General features: G+C 51.9%; 1 protein-coding gene across 7 annotated transcripts in view; it reads right to left on the bottom strand.

Annotated features, from left to right (window-relative positions):
* Positions 1–14,972, bottom strand: part of KATNIP (katanin interacting protein) — a 191,521-nt gene that overhangs the window by 37,281 nt on the left and 139,268 nt on the right. For all 7 annotated transcript variants that reach the window (XM_014794589.2, XM_087417181.1, XM_087417184.1 and 4 more), the window contains one exon: positions 1,823–2,702. In XM_014794589.2, the coding sequence (XP_014650075.1) occupies positions 1,823–2,702 (880 nt within the window). The remainder of the gene's footprint in view (positions 1–1,822; positions 2,703–14,972) is intronic.

The following is a 14,972-nucleotide window of genomic DNA, read 5'->3' as shown; positions in this document are numbered from 1 at the left end:
CAGAGGACCCACCATGAGCCAGGCAGCTGGGTCCTGGGGGTCCCAACACAGATAGGACACAGTCCCTGCCCTCGAAGAGCTTCCTGGTTGTTCTCTTCCACTCTGCTCTCCTCCCTGATCCCCAGGCTCAGGGTGAAGTCCTGGCAGGAGTGGGCAGCAGAAGTCTGTAAGGCTGGGAGCCAGCAGGGGCAGCTCTGCCTGGGAGAAGGGAGCCAGTCGCTCACCGTGGGAAGGCACTCCGAGTCAGAGGGACTTGCTCTGGCGTCCTAGGTGACATAACAGGGGTCTGAAAGAGGCCACGAACCCTCCACATTTCTAAGTGGCCCCGCCAGGGTCTGTCTACTAGACAATAATAGAGTAGATGCTGATTTGAGTCACTAAAAAATACATACATTGACTTCACACGCAGATCAAACCCAAGAGGCAGAGTCACAGAGTGGCGGTAGTCATGATGATGATAATGACAAGAATAACAATAAATAGCAGCAGCTAACATCTGTTAGGTGCCCCTGTGTGCCAGGAACTGTGCCAAACGCTGCTCATGTATGATCTCATTTGATCCTCCCCGTACCCCACGAGATGGGTATTACCGGCACCATTTTACAGACGAGGAAACTGAGGCTCAGAGGGATTTCAGAACTCACCCCTGGTGTAGGCTGGCGGTGGGGAACCCGGATACATGTCCTGGCAGTTTCACTCCAGGGCTCATGCTCCTGGGTGGTGCGGGTTGGGGTTAAATTCAGAGGATCTAGGAGTGAGCCCTGCCTTGGAAGGTCCACGTGCTTTGTGGACGATAAAGGACATACAAGCGAGTGTTGAAATAATGGCCGCCGCTCGTGGCGCACTTTCCACACGCCAGGCTCTGGTTACTATTTTGAAGCCGTCGTCTCAGTCATTCCCTGCAACACTGAGAAGTGGGGCTACATTCCCATTTTACAGACGAAGTGAGGTTCAGAAAGTAGAAGTGCCCGGCTAGAGGTCTCAGATCTATAAGTAGCAGAGTTTGGATTCAAATGGCGTGACTCCTAGTTGCTATGCTACACTCCTTCCCAGGAGCCAAATCTGAGTGCAAACATTCAGAAACCCAGCCTTTGGCACCCTCCTTTCAGAGCCCTTAGAGATAATCTACTGCAAAGTTCACGAAGCAGGTGAGTCTTGCCAGCAGACGTGTATTTTTTTTCTGACCCACGCACTGGTTTAAAAATAATCTCAATCAGTTGCCAATGTTGAAAAATAAGAAGATTCTACATTTCTGATTTCTCTTGATAAAAGGAAAAGGGAGATCTGGCACATTGGCCTTGCATTCCTGAATGCCAAAAAGCAGCTTGAGTGGAGTAGCAGCTGCCCCCTTTAGATGGGCCTGTGCTCTCCAGGTTGCCACAGTCCTCACTACTCCCTATAGTCCTTCTAACACCCAGGCAAGGGTCAATTGCTATTTATCATCACACTTGTGTTATTTTTCTATAGGTACAGTTAAGAATAAAGTGAAGTAACTAGAGATTGATGTCTCTACCAGAGGTGGAATAACAAGTCTAGATTGGAAAAGCCATGTCTTGCAAGAAAAATAGGCAAAGGGACATATCCTGGTGGCAATGACAAATATATCTATGAATTTAACATGCAAAGTGTGTCTTGCCCATTTCACTCACTGATGTCACCTCTGTGGCCCCTGAGACAGTGAATTTGTGACCCCTGGTTGAGAAGAACCCCCTTATTTTGCAGATGAGGAAATTAAGGTCCAGGGAGCAAAATGGCCTCGTGCCCATCAGTGGCCCTTGTGCAGGGATGATGGCACCTGAGCCAGACTGCCTTTTGAGCTTACCTCTGCTGGCCGGCTGGCCATCACCGTGACTGCTGCTGAGGGCGTCCTTCCTCAGGGCCCTCCTCCCGCTGGCAGGGCGCTCCCTGCTGGAGGGCTGGTTAAAGATGTCGAAGTCCTCACCGCACACTTTGGGGGTCCCTCTCTGGGCTCTCCCGTCGGTGATGACATTCCAGCTGCTCGCTCTCCTCTGCTCACGCCTGGGGCCTTTGTCCCCGGCCTCCATCTCTCCAGGACCCTCACCAATGACGTCATCCAATGAAAGCCTGCCTCTCCAGTCCAGAGGCTTCTCAGGACTCAGCCAGAGGGGTTTTGGCTTCCTGCCCCCCTGATTCCTGCCTTTCCCTGTGGGAGAAGGTTGTAACCAGGACGGGGTTTTCCCTGGCGGCTCAGAGACTTTTCTGCCCGTGAGGTTTTCCAGCTGTTGGATCAGCGAGAGCTCCTGGTCCAGAGAAGGGCACCCTCCAGGTGGGGACGGGGGAGGGGCACCGGGCATGCCTACCATCGAGGCTGGGGCTGCCGACACGCTGAAATCTTCCTCTGATTTGGACAAATTGTCGTTCACACAATCAGGAGAGTTCATCCCTTCACCAAGTTGATTTCCTCGTGAAGAAACCTTCACATCCACCACTGCTGCAGCTGATGGCGAGTAACCGACTCTGGGCTCCTTGTCCCCATCCGTGCCAGCCATTGTGCGGGCATCCTTGCTTTCTTCTGGCTGGGCATTCACAGTGTTTTCCATTCTCTCATTCTTCTCATTTTTCAGGCCAAGCAGGATGCTCTGGTCAGCTGGGCCCTCTCCACTTCCTCTGTCTAATTTGCCATCAAAGATGAGGTTTTTGTTGACATAAATCTTCACGTTCTTGGCACCAATGTCAAGGTCCTGAAAACACAAAATTTAACAAAATGAAGACACGTGGCATCAGACCGATGTATCAAATTTTGGAAGCAGAAGATAAAAAAGAGAAATGTGGACCCGTAGAAACATGAGCTTTAGAAAACTACAGCACTGGGGATGTTAAATAAGGCTCAGTCTCATTTCTGTGCGAAGCGTTACATACTCTATAAATCAGAGGACTTTCACAAAGAGACGGCCTCGCCGCTGCCTTCGTCATCATTACCTCCTTCTGGGACGTTGGTAATAGCCTGCTAATTGGTCTCCCTGCCTCCTGTCTCTTGCTACTTCAACCTCGACTTCACATTGCCACCACAGTTAATTCTCTACAAGAGCAGATCTGGCCCAGCCACCTCCCTTTGTGAAATCCTTCATGTTGTTTCACTGCCTACAGCCGCGTTCTTTGAAGTGTGGTTCTCGGGCCTTCTGCGTCAGAAAAGCTCGGCATGCACAGAAAACGCAGACTCCCTGGCTTCCACGGGTGTCACATTCTGGGTGCCCTGAAAGCAGAGCTTGAGACAAGGACGTGACCTTGTTGACAGGTGCTCCCAAGAGGGAGTGGGGAGAGTCAGATAGGGCAGGAGAAAATCCCAAAAGGGTTTTGAGTTGGTCCTTGCTGTGGGCAGCTGGGGCTCCAGGCCACTGGGGCACTCTGAGGGACCCGCAGCACACCTCAGAAGTGTCCCTCTGAAGGCGGGAGGCTGAGGCGTTTATCCCCTAACTCCCTTCCCCGCTGTTGAAGCACGCCCCTGGGGGCATGGGCTCCCCACCGCATGTACAAGCTGAGGCCCTGGTGACTTCAGGCAGAGAGCCTAGGAGCCCTGGAGGTGGCGCCCTGTCAGCAGGCCTGGCTGTGCCACCTCAGCTGCAGTGGCCATCAGAGGGAGCCGAGGGGATGTGGTGTGGCCCTGCACTTGTAACGGCTTCTCCAGATGATTCCTCTGCACACAGGGTGGAGACCCTCAGGCCGAGAGGATGAACTCCAAACCCCTCAGGCATGACACGCCGGAACCTTCACGAGAGGGTCCCTGGCTAGCCTGCTGTCTCCTTGTCCTCCCAACACACGTGCCCTATGTCATACAGGTATTCAATGCTCCTTCAGTCAGGCTTAAAATCAAATCCAATCAAATTAAATTAAAATCACACCTGCTACGGCCCTAGCCGTCCATTCCTCTTTACAGCACAACTCTTAAGAACAGTTTCATCGAGGAATACAATACATACCTCACACAGTCAACTGTACGTATTCTAAGTGTACGATGTGATGAGTTCTAACACACGTATACACCCATGAAATCATCTCCACAATCAAGAAAATGAACACATCCATCACCCCCAAAGTTCCCTCGTCCCCCTTTGACACCCCTCCCTCCCCTCCTTCCCCCATCCCTAGACAACCACCCATCAGCTCTCTGTCACTACGGGTTACTTTGCATTTTCTAGAATTTTTATGTAAAAGGAATCACGCGCTATGAACTCTTTCTGGCCTGGCTTCTTTCACTCAGCATAATTACTTAGAGATTCATCCATGTCGTGTAAATTAATAGTTTCATTCCTTTCGATGGCTGAGGAGCAGCCCACTGTGGGGTGCCCCACAGTCTGTCTGTCTGTCTACCCTTATAGCAGACTCTGAGTGTCACTGTCACCCTGCGCCCCCTCCTTCTCCCTTGCCTGCCCCACCCGTCGGGCCTTTGCCCATGCCCCCCCCAGACGGAACCCACTCTGCCAAGGGCGCCCATACTGGGGTGATGGAACGCCCTTGTTTGTCTGGGACGACCCTGATTACTCCTGTTGTCCCGGTCATCGTTCATAGATCCCTTCTTCCACTCTCCAGCATCCTGGCCTGGAAATTCACACTCCGCAGGCAGGGCAGCGGCTCAGCAGTGTCTGTACAGTTGGCCACACCTCCTCAGCAGATTTACATCCCCCGCCACTGGGCTCTGCCCTCGCTGGTTTCCTCCTGCCTCCCTGCTCTGGCCGCTGCCCTGCCCAGGCTCCTTTGCGGCTCCTCCTCTTCAGCTGGGCCTGTAACGGCTAGGCTGCCCAGGGCTCCATCCTGGGCCCTGATTTTCCTGCGCTCTCTCACTAGGTGGTCTCTTCCAGGCCCAAGGCTCTAAATAGCATCCTTGTGTTGATGACTCCGATTGTTTTAATCCCCAACCCTGACTCTCCACTAAGCCCCAAGTGTCCAAGTGACTTCTCTTCTTGGATATCTAATAGGCGTCTCAACCTCCAAATGCCCCGTACAGAATTCTTAATTCACTTTCCACACCTAGTCTTTTCTCCTTTTAAAAACAGTTCCACCATTCAATCAGCTGCCGCAAACCTAGGAGTCCTTGATTCCTCTTGCTCTCTCTCTCACATATCCATTCAATCAGAAGTCCCACAGCTCTCCCTCCAAAACCCATCCCAAATCTGATCTCTTCTCCCTGAATGCACTGCTGCCTCCTGGCCCAGCTACCGTCATCTCTCCCTGAAACAACCACTGTAGGCTCCTAATTGGTCTCTCTGCTTCCACTCCACACAGTCCCTGCACTCCCACCCGACACATACACACTTCATCTTCTACATAGCAGCCAGTCTTTTTTTCAAAACAACTTATCAGATCACGGTGGTCTCTTGCTTAAAACTGTCCAGTGATTTCCTACTACACTGAGAATCAATTCTGGCTCCCTTTAGTGGCCAGTGAGGCCTATGGGATCTGGTCCCTCTGACCTCACAGCCCCCTCCTCCCCCCGCTCCCCACCCGCTGGTCTGATTGCTGCTCCGTGACCCTGTCAAGTTTATTCCCACCTTGAGACCTGTGCTCTTGCCTGGAATGCTCTGCCCCAGATGACTGCAAGCTTGGCTCCTTCTTGTTTTCAGAGAGATCCTCCTGGCCACTCTCTCTAGAGCAGCCCCCGTCCCATCCAGTCCCTTCTCTATCCCATTGCTCTGTTTTATTTCCTTCTGGTCTCTGAAAAAGCCTTGTTTATCAGCTTTTCAACTTAGTTATTGTCTCCCCACTCAAAGTTAAGCTCCAGGACAGCAGAGGCCCTACCAATCTTATCCAAGGGCCCAGCAGGTGCTGGCACATAGTTGATACTCAACAATGACTCTGGAGTGATAAGGGAATAAACACAGGTATTTTTCGCCCAGCACAGCACCGCTCTCTAACAATGTTCTGAGAACAAACCTCATCAGAAACATGGTAGCCTGTTGGTTTCACCCCCAGGTCATTTTCCATCTTGCTTTGGCTTCTGATCTGCTCTTGGGATATGGATCTGAGACCCCAGAGGTGTCCATCTAGACTGAGCCTTCCTGAAGCTGAGTGAGTAAGCTCTAACTAAATTTCTAGTTCGCCCAGTTATTGCTACGGATGTTTCCGTAGCAATTTAGAATGAGAACCATCAAGCCTGTGTTACACCACAGGAACTCAGCTTCAATCATCCAATTGCAGGATGGCAGGCTACTATTTGCCGACTGTCAGAAAAGTCGATTCTCAAAGCACTCTTTTACATGTTTATATGGATGTGTTCTCTGTTTAGCAGAGGCACAGAGCAAGTGCGTGCTGTGAATTAATCAGGCAATAGCTATTCGAGAAGGACAGCTTGGGCAGCTTTCAATGGCTAGTTCCGCAAAATTACCGCCATGGAAACATCTGGCGAGACAGAAACACTCTCATTTAAAGAGGTGGTGGGGAGGCCTCCCAGTCCAGCACAGTCATGAGGTGGGCATCCTCGCTTGCATAATGAGATGTCTGGCTTCCAAAATGTGTTCGTCTACCTTCCATGAACGCTCTGGAGCACCATCTGACCTCTAGCTGTCTGCTGCCCGGCGCTCTCCAAGACGTGTGGCTGAGCGGACAGAGTGAGGGAAGCAGGCTGAGGCAGGGGTGCACCCTCCAACCCCCAAAGGGGCCAGACAGGTAGGAGAGAGAAGTGGGCTAGGGTGGAAACCGCAGGGAGTGGTGGGGGCCCGGGGAGCTGCGAGGCTCAGGCCCTGCCTGTTGGTGCTCAAATCTGAAAAGTTTCCAACACTCTGCCGGCCACACAAGCCATATCCGTGGGCAGATCTGGCCCAAGGATCACCAGAGTGGGATCCCTGGCGGGGAACAAGGATTAGTCACTTCTCTGGGATTCCAAATGTGAGAAATAAAAGGCTGCATTGTCCCAGGCAGTCCTTGGAACAACTCCGCCACGTGGGCATTAGCATCCATCTTACAGACGAAAAAACTGAGGTCAGCCTTCCCCGAGGTCACACAGCTGGTGCACGGTGAGCCACTCTGGCTGGCACGCCCGAGGTCTTACTGCCGTCTCCCTTCAGGTCAAGCTAGACCCAGAGAAGGCCTCAGTCTCGGCCCATGCTAGCCGGACCACTGGCAGACCACCTGCACCAGGTGGAACTCTGAGCCCACCCCTACTTTTTAATAAGTCCCCGTGGACCAGCTCTGTCCTACCCCCATCCTGGCTCCCCCCTCACTCCCCAGAGGCAATCACAGCAGGCACTGGTGAGGAGTGTGCACACACGTGTCCTTCCAGACTTTTCCTACGTATTTATGTAAATATTGACGTAACGGTCTCACACCTCACGGGTGCGTTAGAAGCCGTGTGAGATGTACACGTGTACCGTGGAGAAAACAGGGCTGAGGATTTTGCAGGTCTGTATTCCTCGGTGTCCCCTCAGTAAAGCTCTGTATAAGGACGTTTTTGGGAATGGACCCAGAGGAGATTCCTGTCGCTCCTGAAGAACAGCCCACTGCCTCCCTCCCAGGCAGCAGGGCCTTAGTCCCGACTGCTGCCACCTTTGCCCTGGCGCCCAAGAGGTCCAGGGTAAAGCTCCACTGCCGACCCCTTAACCTTTCTTTAGAACTGAGTGTGTGCGTGTGTGTGTGTACCCGTGCGTGTGTGTGCGCGTGCGTGTGTGAGCGCCTGTGTGCGTGCGGGTGTGCGTGCATGCGTGTGTGCCCTTGTGGTTTCCTCGGTGCTAATATTCTCTTCCCTGTTTACCTAGAGCTACTGTTACGCCTTTTGTTGTTGCTGCCTCAAACCCCTTTTGCAACAGATTTGAAAAGGACCCTCTGAAGCTCTGTGGCTGGCCCGTAGCTGATGGGAACACCTGTCCTGGTCCATATCCTGACTTCATCCTTCTTTACAGCCAGTGAGAACCAGCCACGCTGAGACTGTAATGCATTTTTAATACAACAACGTTAAGGTTATTTTGAGCTGAGTAATTTAATTGACCTGGCAAGGCCACTTTCCTCCCTGGCCCCGGCATCGAATGACACGTCTCTTCCGATGAACACGTGAACTGCTCAGCAAAGACTGCTGGTGGCGGTTCCATTGTGACAACCACCCGAGCAGAGGTGTGGGCTTTCGCACTCACAAGGCGCCTTCCCCGGAGAGGAATGCCTGTCTTAAGCACAGCCGACAACTCGTGAAGAAAACACTGGGAGCAAAGCACTGCTAGGCCGCGATGCCGAACGCTGGGGAGTGTCCACGAAGGCAAACCCTTCCTCAGCGTGGGTGCACAGCCGGAGGCGGCCCAGATGCACACCACGGACCTCATTCACGCACAGCCTGCGGGCCACGCTGCAGGTGTCTGCACTCTCGCAGCCCTGTCACCGACTGGGAGTCCACCTGGCCCCGCTACACGGGGAGAACACGAGCCACTGTCCTTCGTCGCTCTTTGCTCAGAAGTGCTGGCTCCAGAACAGGAGGGACCTGGGGCTGTGGGCTGACTGGGAGGGCGCTTACCCTGACTGTAGGTTGTCAGGGCCTGGGGGACTTTGGGGGAGGGAGCTACCATGCAGGCTCTGGGACCCGGCTCAGGAGCAGACTAGGAAGCCCCTGGCCCTCCCCATCCGCCTCGTCCCCTCCTCAGGTTGAGTCGAGGGTCCTCCTCTGGGCTCTCAGGGCTGGGCTTGCAACCGGATCCCTGCACCCACGACCCAGGGACTGTCCACATGTGCACACCTGTCCTCGCCCACACGGAGACCTTCAAGGATGGGGGACGGGCGTATTCCTATCTATCTTGAGGCCCAGCTCTGGGAACTAAACTCGCTCCTTCCCTGGAGCACCTGACCTTGAACGTTTTATCAGGGAGGAGACCTCAATGGCCTTTTACACATCCCTTGGGAAGAATATCAAGGAAAACCATTCTTTGTGATGTAGAATCTTGAAGAAGATGGTGGGACACCGTGACAAGTAACAAGCTACATTTAACCTGCTACATGCTGGGCTGTGAGCCAACCACTTCCAATCCCCCAACATCTCAGACTCAGAGGACGAGAGATGCGGATGGGACCTGACAGACTGGGTCACTAGCTGGCAGCCCTACAGCTGAATCTGTGCTGGTTTGGCCCACAGAGCAGTTAAAATTTTCAGAACTAGCTGACAATATCTAAGAATTGGGAGCTTTCACGTAACAATGTGCATTTCTTGCCTCTCTTGAAAGTTTAGGCCATCTGGCATGACGGGGCCAGTGTCGAAGTGCTGAGTGATGGTGGCCCGAGGCAGGGCTCCGCCCTCCAGTGACCACAGTCTCTCTCTACTAAAATGCAGGACATGGGGTGGGCGCCAGACTGCCTGGTAGTCAAGTGACCACAGCAAAGTGCTCCACTTTTCTGTGCCTCAGTTTCCCCATCTGTAGGATGGAGCTCATCATCGCAGTACCCATCATAGGACTGCTGTGTGGAATAAACAAGCTGGTATGTGTAAAGGCCTTTGAATACTGCCCGGCGCGTAACACATACTCAAGAAACATGAGCTACCACCATTGTCTTGCACCCAATCCACTGCCTGGACGTGTGTACCCGCCAAGGCTGGCTGCTCAGGGCTAGTGTGGCTTGCAGACTCCCTGCCCCCTTAGGACCCAGGGCAGTGATCCCCCTGTTCCCAGCAGAGGCTGGCACAGGCACAGGAGGAACGCCATCCATTCTAGGGTGGGGCCTAGCATTACTCTCGCTGACTTAGGTCAGGACTCCCCCAGATCTGGGCTGAGGTCCCAACACGAAATTCTTGCAATTTTCTTCAATCCAACACCGCCCACGTGGGGGCCTTGCAGGGTCCTGGCCTGTGTGGGATGTAAGAGAAGAAACCAAGGCTCCTCTCCTTGAGGAGTTCATGAAAGCCTGTATATTAAGGGGTCACAAACTCAAATGCTTGTGGCACCAGTCTTGGGGGTGCTGGGGGGGACTGTGGTGAGCTGGAGGACGCACGCCCGCACATCCAGAGGGCAGGGGCCACTCGGCTCCAGCTGGCGGACACCACATAGGGAATGTTACCATCTCATCAGAAGCCAACTTTCACATGCGGTCAAATGTTTCACAAGCTGCACACCACCGTGAGGGCCAAACAGCACATCTGCAGGATGGATTTGGCCAGGGCCACCAGTTTGGGACATCGGAGGCTCAGGAAACCTTGGAACACTCTAGGGAAGCCTGTGACTTGGTGCCCAGAAGGGTGAGGCTGGAGGGCACCAGAAGGGGCCTGGGGCAGGCTAGGGGTGTGCAAGAGGCGTGTGCGTGTAGACAGACATAAGCAGAACCTTGACCTTTCAAAAGACAGGTGTGTAATAAGACAGGTGGGGCATTTCATGTGCTGGGAATGGCAGGCGCGAAGGCACAGAGGAGAGAAGAGATTTACGGGGGGCAGAGGGAGATAAAAGTTGCATATGGATGGAAGAGCCAGAGAGCCAGTTTTGGGGTCCAAGAGTGGAGGAGGTCACCCACACACATGCAGGCAGGGTCCAGGTGAGGATCGCAAATGGGAGAGGTGATGTGGTGCAAGGACAACTGTACCACTGTGGCGGGGGGACGAGCGGGAGTGGTGGGGACTGCGGCACCGTGATTCAGCTGCACTAAAGCTCCCAGGTGTGGATGCGGCCCGGTGTTGCCAGATCTTCCAGTTTCTCAATAAAAGACAAAAATCCATATTTTCAAACCTCCCAAAATCCATATTGAAAACTTCTCAATTTTTAAATGTTGGCAATTAATTCAAAGAATTCTGAAAATGTGAGCCAGCTGAAATGTGTCTGTGAGCTGCCTTTGGTCACAGACAGGTACAGCCTCTATATCATGGCCATCTTCCCAGGATGCACCAGGAAACATGTGGACTGTGGCAGTGGACTGTGGCTGCTCCCCTGAGGCATTCTGCAGCTTCAAGGCTCTCGGCTCATCCCGCATCACCGCACTGGCCCCACTGAACCGTGGTTTGCTGTTGATCCCCCGGGCCCTCCTGCCAGGGTGTGAGCTCACGGAGGCAGACAGCGTGTCTGATTCCTGGCCCAGCACAATGCCTGAGTGTGGGGCGATCGATAAGCTTCTGCTGATGAGACGGAGGGACTGAGCAGATGAGTGAGTGGAGTGGGGAGAGGGATGAGGCTGGTGCTCACAGTGATGAGTCCCAAGGGGGGTGGCAGGCAGAAGGGGAACGAGGAGCTGGGTTTGGACGGAGACAGGTTTGGCAATAGAAATGGTAGACTTAGAGATGACTGGCAGTGAGGGGCGAAGGGAGGAGAGAGGATTCCAGGGCGGGAGTCAGGTGCTGCTGCAGGCAGCAAGAACGTATGGGGGCCTGGAGTGCGTGGGGCAGAGGGGCTGGGTTTGGTTATGCCGAGTTGGAGGGTCAGTGCACTGCCGGGCGCAAATGCCAAAGGAAAGTATCTGACGGCCAGGACTGATGCTTGGTTTAGAAGTTAAGCCTTGGGGGTTTAGATTTGGGAGCTGATGAATAAATTCAACACCACGTGACTTCTGTGTTCTTAGAGAAAAAGAAAAGAACCTAGTTCAAGTATCATTTTCTACTTTCCCCAGTGATCTTTCCTTCTTTTAGAGATAGCACCTCAATCTTCCTTGAGGAATCTACCCTTCCCTTAACCTCACTGCATGGGCATAATGTGGGCCCCACCCCAGATTGCAACCCAGGCCTGGCCTGTAGCTCCTAGACCTAGGGCTTTCAGGAGGACAGTCCTTTCTGCAAGGACTGCTGAAATAAAGAGTGAGTCTGATGTCATCAGGGACCACCACTTGGAACCTGAGGATGAAGCCAACACAGAGGAAAGCAAAGATACATGATGGAGGGAAGCAGACTCCTGCTGATGTCATGTGAACTCCTGGATACTGCCATGCCTGAAGCTAGCTACCCCATACTCTCCAGTTACACGAGCCAAAGAACTCCCTTTTGTGCCGAAGCCAGTTTTAATTGGGTTTTCTGTCCTTAGCTACCAAGAGAATCCTGGATGATACACTAGCCCTGGGACCGAGAACTTCAAGCAATAGATTTAGCTACTGAAGCAGTCCTGGCCAAGGTGGGCAAGAGGTGGGAGAGGGGAAGCCCCAGCTCCTAGGGGGTCTGGGATGTATCTCGCTGCCCTAGGCCGGCACCTGCACAGGGGTGATCAGGCCTCCCTGCTCAGACATCTGTCCAGCCCCAGCTGCAGCCCGTCCCCCGTCTGCACAGCACAGGACACGGGCCTCAGCTTCCTTCCTGGTTCTGCACCTGTGCTCTATTCCTGCTGGGAGTAGAGTCTGGCTCTGAATCCCAGCCTTCGGGTTGGGGCCTGAACGCCTCGTTGGGCCCTCTCTCCAAAGGCTGAAATCTTGCTCACCTCCCCTTGCCCTGCTGGCTGGGGGCCTGCTTCAAACCTGAGCCTCCTGGGACCCTCGAGGCTCCCATGCTGTATATTCCAGGGCATGGACTCCACCCACAGAGCTCAGTAGCTGCAGCACACCCAACAGGCAGCACTCTCCGGAGGTCAACACCTCAGGAAAGCTCTCATGCCCCTGGGTCAGTCCATCCCCACCAGCCGCCCTGCTAAGATGCCATCATGCTTCCTAGGCCTGAGGGCAGCCCAGACCCCACCACGGGGCAGAGCTGTCAGGCCACACTGACCCAGCTGGCCAAATGAAGGTCACACCTTTGACTTCAAGCCATTGCCATGTTTGGTCTTAATTTGTATTCTGATCCAAACAAACCAACTATAAAAAACAATTTTGAGACAATTAGGGATATTTGAATATGGACTAAGTATTAGAGCATAATAGTTATTGTCAGATATGATAGCGGCATTGGGGTCTTATAAAAACAAACTCCTTATCTGTTAGAGATACACACTGAAGAGTTTATGAGTAAAATGGTACAATAGCTACCATTTATTTTTATATGTTACGGAGAGAGAGGAAACAAGAAAGGTAGAGTGTTAATAACTGTTGAAGCTGGTGAGGGGTACCCGGGTCATTATTGAACTACTCTCCTCACTTTTGCATTTGTTCAAATATTTCCCCTCCAAAAAAGGCGTTGCTGAAAATGCAAATATTGTCCTGGGATGAATGGAGTCTACCCATGGTGCACCCCATAAGCACCATGACCCTCATCCATGCCACCGTCACCCTTAGCTATGCTAAGAGCCTCCTCTCAGGGTCCCCCTTCCCTCTGATCCATTCTCCAAACAGTAGCCAGAATGATCTCTTAAATTCCTCAATCATATTATCTCACCCCCTGCTCAAAACCCTCCAACAATGACACTAACAGCTGACACTTATACAGAGCTCACAACAGCCAGAACAATAATTACCCCATTTTACAGATGGGGAAACTGAGGCAGAAAGATGTGGAGTAACATGTCCAAGTCACACAGCTAGGAAGAGGAGGAGCCAGGTGGGCTGGCTCTGACGCCCTTGCTCTGACCATCCCTCTATTCTGCCTTTCTCAGAATAAGATTCAAACCAGCGAGGCCCACGTGACCTGGCTCCCGCCTACCTTTGGAAGCCCTTACACTCTCCTTTGTTCCCCAGGTCCCGCCAATGCCTAAACTACTGCCTGGAAGCCCTGAGCATGTTCCTGCCCCGGGGCCTTTGCTCTTGCTGTGATCCCCCCCCACCCCACCCCACCCCACCCCCTGCCAAATGCTCTTCCCACAGCTATCTCCGGGGCAGCTCCTTCTCTATATTCACCTGAGGGAAGGCCTCTGACCACCTTGTTCAACACAGCCCCGCCTCCTTCCCCCATTACTCGATTTTGTCATCTTCAGAATACTTAGCATTACGTGAAATTATGTGATTCCTTTGTGGCCTGGTTTACTGTCCCTTCCCCAGGAGAAGGGACAGGGCTGTGTGGACAGGCCCTTGTCTATTTGTTCACCACAGTACCCTGAGCACCAAGACCTGGGCGGTCCAGTACCTAGTTACCAGCTCCATGGGGCTACCTACATTAAAATTAAAATGAAATAAAATTTAAAACATAGTTTCTCACAATAAATAAGTGTTTGTAAGGATGTGGAGAAAAGGGAACCCTCGTGCACTGTTGGTGGGAGTGTAAATTGGTGCACCCACTATGGAAAATAGTATGGAGGTTCCTCAGAAAATTAGCAATAGAACTACTATATGATCCAGCAATTCCACACCTGGGTATTTATCTGAAGGAAACTAAATAACTATACTGAAAAGATATCCGCACCCCATGTTCACTGCAGCATTATTTACAATAGCTAAGACATGGAAGCAACCTAAGGGTCCATTGATAAACGAATGGGTAAAGAAAATGTGGTGTATATACAATGGAATGTTACTCGGCCATAAAAGAGAAGGAAATCCTGCCATTTGTGACAACATGGATGGACCTTGAGGGCATTATGCTAAGTGAGATAAGTCAGACAGAGACAGACAAATATTGTATGGTATCACATATATGTGGAACCTAAAAAACCTGAACTCACAGATACAGAGAACAGACTGGTGGTTGCCAGAGGTGGGAAGTGGGACAAAAAGTACAAACTTCCAGTAATAAGATAACTAAGTCCTGGGGCTGTAATGTACAGCATGGTGACTATAGTTGGCAGTAATACTGTATTGCATATTTGAAAGTTGCTAAGAGAGTAGTTCTCATCACAAGAAAAAAAACTTGCAACTGTTTGGTGATGAATGTTTACTAAACTTACTGTGGTCATCACCTGCAGTATATACATATATCAAATCATCACATTGTACATCTAAAACTAATACAATGTTATGTATCTCAATTAAAAATAATAAAATAAAATGCCGTTTCTCAGCTGTGCTAGCCACATTTCACGTTCTCAATAGCCACCTGTGCCTAGTTGCTACTGTACTGGACTGGGCAGATATAGCACACTAATATCATCACAGAAAGCTCTATTGGGCAGTGCTGGCCTAGACTGTCATGGCATGTCAGAAATACACCACCGCAGAAATCTAACATTCATTCATTCATTCATTCAAAAACTACTTAATGAGCACAATTTCCGTGTACAAACTATGCC

This window comes from Ceratotherium simum, chromosome 26, assembly GCF_057802395.1.
Source record: "Ceratotherium simum simum isolate JZ-2026a chromosome 26, ASM5780239v1, whole genome shotgun sequence".
NCBI lineage: Eukaryota > Metazoa > Chordata > Mammalia > Perissodactyla > Rhinocerotidae > Ceratotherium > Ceratotherium simum.
This window is presented reverse-complemented; position numbering and strand designations above follow the sequence as displayed.